The sequence below is a fragment of the Orbicella faveolata genome, unplaced genomic scaffold, assembly GCF_042242905.1.
Source record: "Orbicella faveolata isolate gen_17 unplaced genomic scaffold, um_ofav_v1 contig_26, whole genome shotgun sequence".
NCBI classification, from domain to species: Eukaryota; Metazoa; Cnidaria; class Anthozoa; order Scleractinia; family Merulinidae; genus Orbicella; species Orbicella faveolata.
In genome coordinates this window covers 2,861,687-2,875,000 of record NW_028301554.1, presented here as the reverse complement: position 1 = coordinate 2,875,000, position 13,314 = coordinate 2,861,687, and the positions used below count along the sequence as shown (strand labels likewise).

The 13,314-nt window shown below is 39.4% G+C and overlaps 2 protein-coding genes across 2 annotated transcripts; both read left to right on the top strand.

Moving 5' to 3' along the window:
* Positions 1-2,451: 2,451 nt before the first annotated feature.
* On the top strand, positions 2,452-8,718 carry LOC149107651 (uncharacterized). The gene is made up of 3 exons (XM_089296195.1): positions 2,452-2,534; positions 7,550-8,152; positions 8,394-8,718. The coding sequence occupies exons 2-3, from the start codon at positions 7,737-7,739 to the stop codon at positions 8,479-8,481; spliced, it is 504 nt and encodes a 167-aa protein (XP_089152321.1). The 5' UTR covers positions 2,452-2,534; positions 7,550-7,736; the 3' UTR covers positions 8,482-8,718.
* A 77-nt stretch (positions 8,719-8,795) lies between these two features.
* On the top strand, positions 8,796-11,936 carry LOC149107650 (uncharacterized). The gene is made up of 2 exons (XM_089296194.1): positions 8,796-9,006; positions 10,992-11,936. Exons 1-2 carry the CDS (start codon positions 8,931-8,933, stop codon positions 11,858-11,860), a joined length of 945 nt encoding a protein of 314 aa, XP_089152320.1. The 5' UTR covers positions 8,796-8,930; the 3' UTR covers positions 11,861-11,936.
* Positions 11,937-13,314: the final 1,378 nt, after the last annotated feature.

Genomic DNA, 13,314 nt, shown 5'->3' with positions numbered 1-13,314 from the left:
CTGACATGGTTTGGGAATTGTAAATCCCTTTTCGTGAATATTTATTTCCATCTCCAGTCAGAAAAGTTGACCGGTTTCAATACCTGTCCTGTCAACTTGCTTTGATGTCAGGACAGTTAAGTTTTTCCCGCCTGCTGAATCCTGATCGGTCAATTCAAATTTCAGGAGCGCCAGCCGTATGCAAGGTACACAAGGGTACACTGGGAACCAACTTTCACTGGGCAATGTCCGAGTGATATTCCCCAATGTTAAAAAGATCGTGCGTGTTGTAAAAAATATTTGAAAGATAATAACCTCCATTTGTCCTTAAAAATATCCATGGTTATTTGTCCTTGAAGATTATCTATTTATCTGTTTCTCGAAGCTCACAGTTTTCCTCGAGTGTCGCTTTGAGAAAACAATTCGCTTCTCGGAACAGACAGTCCGCAGACAAATATTCAAGGATATTTTTTCGCGCCAAATGGACGGCATTGTTTATTATTTAACCAGGGTGACTGAAATAATCGTGTTATCAAATTATTCGTAGTTATAATGAAGTGGACATTTCAGTTTGCTCTAAACGAAGTGATACTGTGAAAAAGACGGGAAAATTTGTTGCACGGTGTTCACTTTTGGAGTTGAATGAAACACGTGTGGGAAGTGAGCGAGAAGTACAGAGTTTTCATTCGATATATTCCTCGCACAAACTTCTTTGATATTCTTTAAAGTCCTTTATATTCTGCAAAATTGCAAAGATAAAGGTGTATGGGAGGATCCGAAATAATATGCAAGTCAAATGAAGCAGTATTTTATTTGTTTATGCGGCTTTCATCATCGAAAGACCACAACTGCGTTGCTCAGAATCGAACAAGTTCACTGAAGTAGAAAAGGAAAAGCCCAAATGTAAGGTAAGAAACTTTACCGAAGCACTTAGCCTAATTTTGTAAAAAAGTAATTGTTTTGCCAGAACGAATATTGTGTCGCTTAACGGAATTTAACGTGAATTCTTTGCAGCTTTTAAATTCAGTCGGTTTTGTTGCATACTTAAAAGGTGTTTCAACAAAATGTTTCCAATCAAACGCTATGTTTTACTTAGTTGAGTTTTTAATTGTTACATTTTGTGGCCTTTTTCCCTATTTAATTGTAGTTTGTATATTGCGTTTCCTATTATTTCTTGTGTTCCACTGCACGCTAGAATGATAGGAAAGCTTAACAGATTTTCTTGTTCAAAATGGCTGAAAGAACTAATCATTGCGCGCTGTATGTCAACCCAAAACTGTAGCCACTCCCTCTCCGCCCCCGAGGCATCCTAACCAAGCTAACGTTTCACTTTCACTTCAAAACTGGCCTGTTTAAGAGTACATTTTGTGCGATTCACAGATGTTATTGACTAGCTGTGAGGTCCGTAATGGCGAGATACGGCTCGCATTATTTCTTCTGCAAGTTTATGTAATTACGAGACTAATCATAACAATTACAATTTCCTCGAATGTGATTGGTGCATAAACTGCTGTATTTTGCTTTAATTAATCTGCAAAGCTGTAATTGGACAGTGTAATCGGACAGTTGGCTGTAATCGGACACCTGTAATCGGACAGTTACATGAGCCAATCATTTTAAGTCCTCTCCACTAAATCCACCAATCACAACATTGATTGCAATTACTATGGTAACCAATTCAAGAGACTGACTTTGTAAAATTGTGGAGGTGACTGTTTTGAAAGAAACTTAACAGCCATTTTGCAAGCTATTCTCCATATTTTTAATTATGATATTTAAAAATGACTATTAAATGCTCTTTTTCAAATGAATTTTTGCTTTTGTGGGAAATTGAAATTGTTATGATTAGTTAGGAACAGGACATCGTGTCGTCCAATTCAGTCTGTAACCACACTCGTAACTAACAAGTGTGATTACAGACCGAATTGGACTCCACTCAGTCCTATTACCATTATTAATATTCCCGAATGCGGACGGAACAAGCTCAACCTGGACAAGCTAGTTAAATTAAGTTTCTAATTATAATGGCTCTTCCACGCCACTTTCTTGAACGTTTAACTCAGTAAAATTATCCTGAAGACATAAAGAAAAATAGATTTCTTTTTAAGAAGAAACTGTTCTCTTCTGTCCAGTGTTTTGGAAAAGCATTTTGCCGAAACTATTTCTCAGTGGTCATCTTAGCGGTCGTTATTGCAAAATTCGCACCACTCAAGAAACATTGGTCCAGTTTACCATATTATAAATGCTATTATCATATTTTCAGTTCTATATTTTTCTTTTATCCTCGCTGGTCAGTGTGACAGTGGAATGTCTGGCTGACCCTTGATGTCAGATGCTCAGTATTGCGTAAAAACAATGTCAAACTTGTCTGGAAGCTAATCAGCGTGTCGACTCAATGTTGTCTTCTGTTGTCTTTTGTTTTAGAACCAATCAGAATAAAGTCACATAAGTGTTCCTCGCTTTAAAACCTCCACTCGATGCCTGTTTGTTTATACTGAACTGTATTTTTTGCAAACACCATCGATTGTGCAAGGCTGAAGACGAGCTTAGTTCAGGTTAGTATTTGTTTATGTTTTCTACTTTTCTTCGCGCTGTAGTGTAAGTTATAACCCTTGTATGACAGATTATCTAGGTCTCGATAGTCGAAAATTAACCCAAAATCGTCCATATTTTATCTGATGCTGTGTAGTTGAATGGCATCGAAAGCAACGCAAAATATGTACTTATATCATTCAGTCTAAAGAACTCAAGCAATTATGTTGGATAATGTCTTTGTTGCATACACGTTTTGCAGAATTCTCTTGAAACTCGGAAATTTTTGATTCGATCTCGAAATCTGTCAAATCTCACTCGGCTGTATGGTGAATCAAGAAGTTTCGTTTTGCTGTGTTTTATTTCCATGTTGCTCGTTACAGTCGAGAAGACGCTCGATACTGGCGAGATTATTGTGATAAGCTCGATCCCCCACTCAATTTTGCTCGCATTTCGATCTAAAGTCACCCATCGTAGAACAGAAGTCGAATAAACGAAATTATAGGACACTTACGGTTTCTAACGTTCAAAAAAGTTGAAATTATTGAAAAAACTAATGCACGCGCGCACACACAACTTCAATTTTAAATGACAATTCAATCCAAGCGATCTTTTTCAGGCGCAAGAAATAATCGGAAATCGTTATTTGAAGTGAATTTTAGTAAGAATTCTACTAAAACAATTAGATTATTCGCTCTCAATTTCTATGAGGTGATAGTTGATGAGGCCGATTTCTATGATGTGATAACTGATCGGTATTTACACTTACGCAAATTTTGCAGCAAAGTGAGACAGTACTATGTAAAAAAAATTGTGCGAAGACCTTTATTCTGTAATGCAAAATGTAATAACATCATAGTTTCATACATATAAAAAATTTAGTGCGAAGAAGTCTTCGCCCTGTCCAGTTCTCTGTAAAAATATAGTTTTGATCGGCCTCACCAACTATCATCTCATAGAAATTGAGAGCGAATAATCTAATTGTTTTAACAATTAGATTATTAAAATTAGAAAATGAACATTTTGTAGTTGTGCCAATGTCAGAGAAAACCGGGCAGGACCAAAACATCGAGGTCGGCCGTTTATCTTCACCTTTTTACAGTATAAAAGCTATCCGAAAAGATAAACAACTGTGACATTTGTCGATGTAGGCGTTCGTTTTTCTTCGATATATCACCACATCACGATTTTGGCCTCTCAAACGGGCTAAAATGGACGAAATTTCGGGCAACTTTAGGTGAGCATAAAAGATATTTTACAAAAACGTAAATTCCAGAAATTCTTATTTTCCTGCGATGATATTTGTCTCCTTATTAGTTGACTGAGACAAATTACAAGTCTTTCTCTTTAATTCTATGGTTTTCGTAAGGTGCTTAATATCGCCGCGGAATCCGTAATGAGCGTGACCCAAATCTTAGCCATCATACACACATACATAGCTTTATTTGTTGACGCAGGTTGGTAAAAGTCAGCCGATGGCTGATGTGGACCTGCCTATCTAAATACAACATCAAGTATGCAAAGGTATAAAATGCAAATAAAACGTGTCCACTGATAATAATAATCATGAAGCTAATTATGTCTATTGCGTATGGATACGATAGAATAAGTAGATAAAAGAAAAAGAGATAAAAGGGAGTTGTTTCTCAAAAGTGTGTCAGTTTATTTCCACAGAAAATAGAACATTTGAGCTGTGATATCATTATTAATCTAAGTATGTAAACATTTCAAACTCGCCAATCCTTACTATTATTTAGACTGAATTTTTTCCGCGAAAATTCTATTTCTAACGTCACGCTACATGGAAAAGCAAAATAGGTCCTCAGTTCCCGGCTCTCTTTTGCTGTCGAGTAGAACAAACTGCCAGTCAATAGTGAGTGAAGCCTCACCCTAAATTTAATTTTGGGACATTGCTTACATCGATGTCTCCTTTTTGGAAGGCGTGACGCGTAACAGAATTCAAAGGTCAGACGACAGGAGTTGACAATGTCGATTTCTCTAATATTGTTTCCTTTGTTTTGAGAACATTAACTGTTCTTTCGAATCAGAAAAATCAGCAAGCAGTGCGGGTGGTGGGTAACTTTCTCTTCAACTAATAGCGTGCAAATGAGATGGTCAAGGAAAGTCGTCAGAGGTGGTGTCTATTTGGTGCAGCTGAATTGAAACAATGATGAAATACAGGTTATGACGAATCTTTCTAGTTATCCGGCCCACGAAATGGTCATAAAGGACAGACGACTGATATAAACATCCCAATACGTGTAATCGTTGCTTGGTCAGGATTGCCGGTGGAAATCTCTTCTGCGTTCATTGCTGTCGTTTGTATCGTCGCAGGTTTGTACATCATCTTGTTTTCCGCTTAATTTCCTTCCTTTATTACCTCGTGCAGGCAATTGAAGAACGACCACTTGCTATGAAGCTTGTGATCATTTTGTTCTGATTCAAAGGTCTCTTATAAACATTGGTTGCACTAACACATTGCACTGCAAACCAATACAAGTAGATGAAAAATTCACGGACCAAAAAAAAAAAAAAAACATGAAGCATTTGATTAAGCTTGCCACTATGATTTTAACGTGATTCGTGGTAAGCAAAAATAAAACAACTTCGCTAGTTGCCCAAGAATATCCATAGAAAAACAAAGGATTCAAAAACACACGCAGTTGGCTTAAATGTCAAAATTAAACACAAATTTATTTAATGGATTGTGAAAAAATCTTAATGAAATTGAACTACGGTCTGGGACAACAGATTTTCCTCCACCCCGTTGCAAACAGGGTGTGGGTGGTGGTGGGAGGGAAAGGGATTTGCCTTCTTTCACCGTTGCCAATATTTAATGTCCAAGTATCTCTTCCCGGCGTCATAGTTCCACATCTGCACCCTCCTTGAATGGGTTCCCCTTTGTTTTGAAAACATTAACTGCTCTTTCGGATCCGAAAAATCGGCAAACAGCGCGGGTAGCGCGTCATATTTGCTTTAATTATCAGCGTGCAAACGACAAAGGAAGACGTCAGAGGTATTTGGAACAGCTGAATGTAAGCAATGAGGGAATACATCACCATCTTTCCCTTCCCTCCTCGCAGAGAATGCGGCCATAATTAGGGAACTGACAGGTCATGACAAAACTTTACTGCTATCCGGCCCACGGAAGGGTCAGAAAGTAATGAATATCTCTCTTTATCGACTAAACGAGGAGGTACCGAGACTCTCTTTTGTTACACAGATTTCTATCTTGCTCGTACAGCTGCTTCTGCTACTAAAGGTGCTACTACTTGAGCGGTAACAAATGTCCACGTACTTAAATAGCGATGCGTGGGCCCGGGAGGATTAAACATCTTTACAGGACACTAACCCAAACACTTTCACGCTACTTTCAAAAGTGAACTACAGAGTTCCTGAAATACCCAATAGAAAATAAAGTTAAGAGAACAAGAGACCTAAACAGGATCTTTGTGGGAGATACAGACCAAGGCCAGTAGACAAACCCAAACATGACTATCGATGGTCGGGCCCTAGACTCACAAGACTAACGTGGTAACTACAAAAATAATAAACAATTGGTGATGACCGAATAAAAATTCAAAGTTCTATACAAGCTTTTGAGCTTCATGACAAAAGGACAGACGAATGAAATAAACATCCCGATACGTCATTGTAATCCTGCTATGTCAGGACTGCCAGCGGAAATCTCTCTTGCGTTCATTGTTGCCATTTGTATTGTCGCAAGGCTAGTAGATATTAGTACACCGATCGATACTCGGTCGACACTCTATCGACACTTGATCAACAGTCGGTCAATAGTCGGCCGAGTGTCGACCGACTCAACACTATTCATTTTGTTATTCATTCTGATATGAAACCTCCGCGGTAATGTCCCTGTTACGTGTGTCACACTGAAACATTTACTTTCAACAAAACTTGTTTAATGTTGCTCCTGTTAATATTCACCACCCCTTTAATGTAACGAAATTACGTCTAAATTAGTATCGATAATTTCTTGCTAATTTTACTGCTGTTATTGACAGCTATTTGAGAGTCCATAAAGAACGGGATTGCATGAACGTGAGCCATGTGTGTGAGCCATAAACGTAAACTGAATTACATTTTGCACGCAACTGAGTTGCTCTGAAGATTAATTGAAATAGTTTTGATATGCGTTTCATGATAAAAAGCTTGCGAAGGCAAATTAATTTTCATCAACCCTGCCAAAATGTAGTTCAAAATATATTCAGCTGTTTCGAATGTCAAAAATAAAACGAAATAATGAAATGGAGTGTTAAAAGGAAAAGAAATTTGTTCAGACAGGGTGTAGAGGTGGAGAAGTTGTTTTTATTTTTGCCAACTGAAAACCTTTGCGAGACCAATTTCTCCGATTTACCTATAGATACCAATTTGAATTAAACTGGATATTGCTGACAGTGTGAAAGACTATCAGAAAAATGTATTTTTGTGGAAATAAACCGTCGCACATTTGAGAAACAACTCCCTGAAAGTGGCGGCGATATTTAGCACCTCGTGAAAACCATAGAATTAAAGCGAAAGACCTCTAATATGTCTCAGTCAACTAATAAAGGGACAAATATTATCGCACGAAAATAAGACTTTCTGGAATTTGTGCGAGGTATCTTTTATGCCCAACTAAAGTTGCCCGAAATTTCGTCCATTTTAGCCCGCTTGAGAGGCCAAAATCATGATGTGGCGATATCTCGAAGAAAAACGAACGCCTTCATCAGCAAATGCCATGGTTCTTAATTTTTCCGGATAGCCTTTATACTGTGAAAAGATGAAGGTAAACTGCCGACCTCGATGTTTTGGTCCTGCCCGGTTTTCTCTGACAATGGCACATAAGGCATTATTGCGCTAGTCACTTTTTTCTTGTAACTCGAGGTTGTGATTGAATTCAAATTCAGGGAGGAGGGTTACAAGTTTTGCATGGGCAGCATTCAACATTCATTGCACATAACACTAACCCATCTTTGAAATCCCTCCTGTCCATGGCGTGAGAATTGTATAACAGTATTATACTATTCTTGTTCAGAGATGCCATGGTTGTTGCGGCATCAGAGGAAGGAGAAACTCAACCTTTTTATGACAGTAAAGGAAATTTCTTAACCAGAGAAGAAAGTTAAAGGCGAGTCACTGATTACTACAGAGTCACCCCTGAGTCAGCTGAACAGACACATCAGGTTACAGACATTGATAAAGAGTAAATATATTACAATCTGATGGCAGAAGAGCGTTCTGCACAAGCTGCAGGACATAGACCTGCTCTTGAGTTGGAAGCTGCTTGTGAACCTGGACGAATTTACGTTAATGTCAAAATTGACAGGCCCTGGTTGGCAGTTGGATTGATAGGGGCCGGCATCGCAACATTAGCAGCTTTGTACCATAGAAACCCGGCCGGTGTTGAGACTGCAGTGAGAAATGCCTTGGCGGGTTTGGCGGATAGAGTCCTGTCTATAAGACCGTCTTCTGTTCTTGTCGACTTGTGTTTTAGTACAAAAGAATGGTTTCTGGCATTTATGGATGCTGTTGTGACAGGGAGATTAAAGCAAAGATTTCAGGAAGAGTTTTCTAAAATTGGATTCAAAGACGAGTTGCAAATGACTGTTACTGTATACGATAATGCGTCTCAGATGAGGTGAGATATAACACAAGCTAATAACGTTGAGTAGCGAGACCTATTTGAATGTAGCCAGTTTTTTGTAACGAAGTGGAGCAGACTAAAAATAACCCGGCACAAGCTATAAATAGGTTTTTAATAAATATCACGGGATCCGTTCTCTCCTTCATTTACTCTTGTTTTTATCCAGTCTAGAAGTTACTTAGGCTAACGTAAGATGTTTGAATTTGTCATAAACATCTAAGTATCTTGTTTTCAGGCAGGAGGAGGAGTTAGATGCCAAAATTGGCGAGTCTTCAGGGATCGGATCAACCGGGTCAGGTTGTATTACACTCTGGAATGTTTGATTTACACATCCAAAACTTACGCAGGACCCAAACTGTATTGATCCTTAGAACTAGAAGGTGCCACTCTAAACAGACCGACTAGAAACGGATACAGCGACTCAATGACAATGAAAAAAGTATCCCAATTCTCTAAGAGTCATACTCAAAAGATAAGACAGTCAGTGAAAGTTAAACTTTCTACATTGCTTTTTCAACCCAGATATTCATAAATAATTTAATAAATGCTATCCACCTAGTTTACTGGTTCGTAATATGGTTTGCTTCTGCTCTTCGTTGCACATTTTCACTTCAAACTCTCACAAATTACGAGGGTGCGAAAACAGAAGTGACATTCATTTTTGCGTTTGACCTCAGTGAAATTGAGAAGATTTTATTGCCTTCTCGGTTACACGTTTCTGGAACGTTAATAATGGAGAAAAGAATATTTCACGACTTGGTCATTTGTATTGATGACTGTTGTAAAATCTTTGTTAGATCGACATGCAGATGCTACTGCTCCATCGCCAACACGGGAAAGTTACACAGGTATTATAAACTTATGATTATCTCTAACTCAGAGACAGGGGTCTTTTCTTCACCACTCTCCTGAAGGAATTGGGTAAAAGGGAACAGGAGGACTGGTGGAAAAATGGGAGACTAGGAGGAGGGAAAAGTGGAATACTAACCTCAATACAACAATGAGTATGGCTATGCCGGTTTAACTTTGTGTATCGAGGTTATTCCCGAGTCGCGTTTGCGTGCACTGCTACCCCTAATAGAGATGATTTGAGAGAAGTATATAAAATTGTGCTTCTGGCACTCTTCAAACATTTGCTCTATGAACTTATTGTTTCCTGCGAAATTAGGGGAGATTCACCATTCGAGAAACTTATTATCAAGACGTGTGAAGACCGATGTTTTTAGGATTGTGAGGAAATGATCGATTATCTTTAATGGAAAGAGAGAAGATTGATGAGTGTGTCGTTAGGGATTGCCCGGAAATGTATGTACCTTGCAACAGAATTTGCAAAAAACAGACCACTAGTTTGTCGTCTCAGCAACCAGTTATTCGTCAATATTCGTCTCTGTATGAGTTTTTCGGCGATCTTTTTTGTCATGGTATGCTTGCTCAGTGATATATGACGGCCTTGATCATTTTCTCATCTCTTGCTAGTTTTAGTCCAATTCCATCGTTTGAAATGTTACACCTAAGGTTCTTAATGGAAGTACTTTTACTTAGTATTCTCTAACAGTCTTTAAAAACTCGGGTGACAACCATTTTCTCTTTTCAACATGTTTATTCACGCTCGTTGACAAAACCGTTTCTTTGCCAGACTTGGTTTTATTCAATACTTCGGTGCTTTCTTCCCATTCCTCTATTTCATCTCCCTCTATCACAGATTCGCTTTTTTCGAAAAAAATTCTATTGGTCAAGAGTCTTCATCTAGGAAGCGACACGGGGTTTTCATGACTTCTTCGTGTACTGGATCGCATTTGAGACGACGAAACCACTTTATATTTATACTACAGTTTTCGCAGCGTCCTTCTGAAAACGGTAAAAGGACATTGAAAGCTTTGGCTTTAGCAACCTCTCCACAGATCCCCTTCCAAGAAAGGTTCGACTTCCTTGCCATAGCTTTGACGTAGGGGACCTTTCACTTGGATACGAAGATCGTCGCTTGAATCGTTGCTGTGAGATTTCGAATCACTGTCTTGTTCGTTCTCTAAATCACTTTCCATGTTTTCATATGTATCCTTCAAATCGATAGCAGTGTTTATGCTTTCTGCGTCATCTCGCATATCAAATTCCTCGTCTGATTCGACTTTGGAAACCACTCCTGGAAAGGCAGCAGCCATTTCCTCTGCTTCCTTTTCCAATCCTAACTAACAACTTTGCCTCTCGTAGCGGTCTCTATTGTGACTTCGACTAAACGGCTTTTGGCAATACTGACAAAGGTGTGCCATGCAATGATGCGTACTTGACGCTGTTTTTTTTTTTCAAAATGGGCAAGAACAGCTTGACGTTTCGTCGACTTTGAAAAACCACAACAGAAAATTCAGTCACGAGTCCGTTACCTGGAGACTCGATTTCTCAAAAACTCCTGTTTTAACTGTTCTCTACAATTTCTCCAGGTTGATATTTTTCTTCGCTCCACGTGAATGACCAAAATCTTTCCTCTTCAATCATCATACAATCGTGACACGTTTGGCTGTGGTAATGTCCTCCCCATCCTTTACTATAACATCTTGGTTATTCGTGCACTAAGCGGTTAATTTCTTTCGCACATTTATCCTTGTTAGGTCTACTATTTTGTTTCGCAGCTGCGCCCTGGCTTAGTATCCCTAGCTGAGTTGATAACTATTTAGACAGAACAAAGCGAACAAATAATTCAGCTGAAAGGGAAAGTAAACATTAAAGTTGTAAGAGCTCTCAAGCCGGACACTGATTTTTTCCACTTCATTCAATATACCAGTAAAACTCTTAGTATTTACACAAGTTGGTGATTAACGAAGTAACAATTGTTTCACAGGAACCTTCAGAGATCTTTCCCATCTCCCTCAGACAATACCGCATTTTGTCAGTCGTTACCAGGAATGCAACGCCATTAGTAGATTCCTTTGTCCAGAACACAATTGCAGATGCGTCCTCGTCCATGGCGTTACTGGTGTGGGTAAAACAACCACGGCTATCAAGGTGGCAAACGACAGATTGGACTCCGACAGTCGCACCGTGGTTGTTTATGTCAACTGCAGATATCTAAAATCACTCGATGATTTCGCAGGAAAGGCTCTTAAACAAGTTTACCATTATCCTGTAGAGGACCCGATATCTGAACTGAAAAATCGTCTGAAAAGTCAAGATTACTACACGGTGTTGTTACTGGACAACTTCGAATTTCTGCTTAGCGCCGGTGACAATGGGGAAGAGAGTCTCCCTGAGGCCGAAATGGTACAAAGGAGGATGACCCCACCTTGCGAAGAATCGAAGATCATAAATTTCATCACTGAAATAGTCATGATTTCAAGAAAAATCAAGTTACTACTCACATCGTCAGTGAAAGCTGTTTTCCAGGGCTTAGAGCAAGAGATAATTCATCTGGACTGCTTTAAACCAGAGGAATCATTTCAGCTCTTGCAAAGAGCTTGTAAAGATGTGGTGGTAAACCAACAGCACGCGTACCGGCTATCAGAGATCTGTAGCGGCATTCCACTCGTTCTCTACACCTTAGCCTTGTCACATCACGACTTGTTTAGTCTCGTGGAGCGTATGAGCAGCTCATCGCCACAAGATAAATTTGAATTCTTAGGAAGGATTCAGGCTGTTCCAAAGGAAGAAAAGATCGGCGTTTGCCTCGATATTTGCTTTGGCAGACTGCACAAGAAAAGAACGCCTTTGTAACATTAGCACTTCTTAGAGGGCGTTTTACTCTGCCAAGAGCTGTACAAATCTTTCGTTCATCGGTGTTAAGCGAACATCAACTCACAAAACATGCATTGGAACTGGCAAAGCGATCTCTTTTGGAACAACACATCGTCGGGGGTGTTTGTTTCTATACTTTACTCAGATTCATTGGTGACTACTGCAGAGAAAAGGCATTAGATGAGTTTCGTGAAGTCTTCGTCAATGCGCGGAATGTGTTCATCGATCACTTTTTTGCCTTCTTGACAGACACATTCAGACTGTTCCTGAGCAAGAACGCTTCAGACGCAATCACAGCTTTCCAACAGGAAGAAGAGAACATCATGCAACTTATTGAGTGGTGTGACAACGGAGAAATGACTGTGGTACAAATTGGAAAGTGCATCGATGTCTTCAACAGCGTCGGGGAGCTTCTGGCAAAGATGCTTGGAAAGGAGAAATATGCGTCTGTTTTCGAATTGTTGAGAAAGAAGTCTGAAGAAATGAGAGATCAAAAGAGATTGAGTGAGTGCCTCACCTCCCTGGGGATCAAAGAAATCTTCCACTGCTCATGTTCGCCAGGTCTGTGTGATGAAGCCGCGGAACAAGCCAAGAAATATTTGCTGGATGCCGACAGAATTCAGAGCAGTCCTGATCTGAGCATCAACGCGGGTAATAGCCGGGCCCAATGTCTCTCCAAACTTGGTCGATGTCTGGTAAAAGAAGGCCAATTCCCTGAAGGGAAAGAGAAAATTCAGCAGGCTATCGACATTAGACAAAGACATGGGGACGAGGACATCGTGATGCTTGGAGCAACATACAATGATATGGCAGGTACGTGGATTGATTTTGTTTCTATCGTCACATAATGCCCATTTGTTGTTTATATCCTTGGCTTGAGCGAGGCACTATGATAGTAAATAGTCTTGTTCATCAACTCAGTACAATGATAGCAGCCAAGAGCCCGGCCAGAACCAATTCGATTGGGATTCTAACCCATTAACATTTGGACGCGTGTGCGCCTAAATTCTCTTTAATTAAGAATAAGCTCGATTTCCGCCGCTCTCTCGAGTCTGGTCTATAATCTTCCCCTCCTTTCCCGAACAGCAGCTGGTAATTGGAAAATCGACAGTAAAATGTTTACGAGAGACCAGTAGCCGTGATAACCGATTGTTTATCTGTATTATCAGGTAACGCTATTTAGGAGTGGAATAAGTGACTTGCCTGTATGATACAACTACCTGAAAAAAACAATTAGCTCATTAGCAGAAAATAGCAGTTAGTAGATTATTTTATTTCTCAATTTAATTTAATACTTTTTTAAAAGTCGAATGTATTTAGCACTGCTGTGTTAACTGGGCACTGTTAATAAATGACCAAATACTGCAACTAGAACACGAATCATCAGGAATCCCAACTGATGGGAAGTTGACCAGTTGGCTATTTACACAACG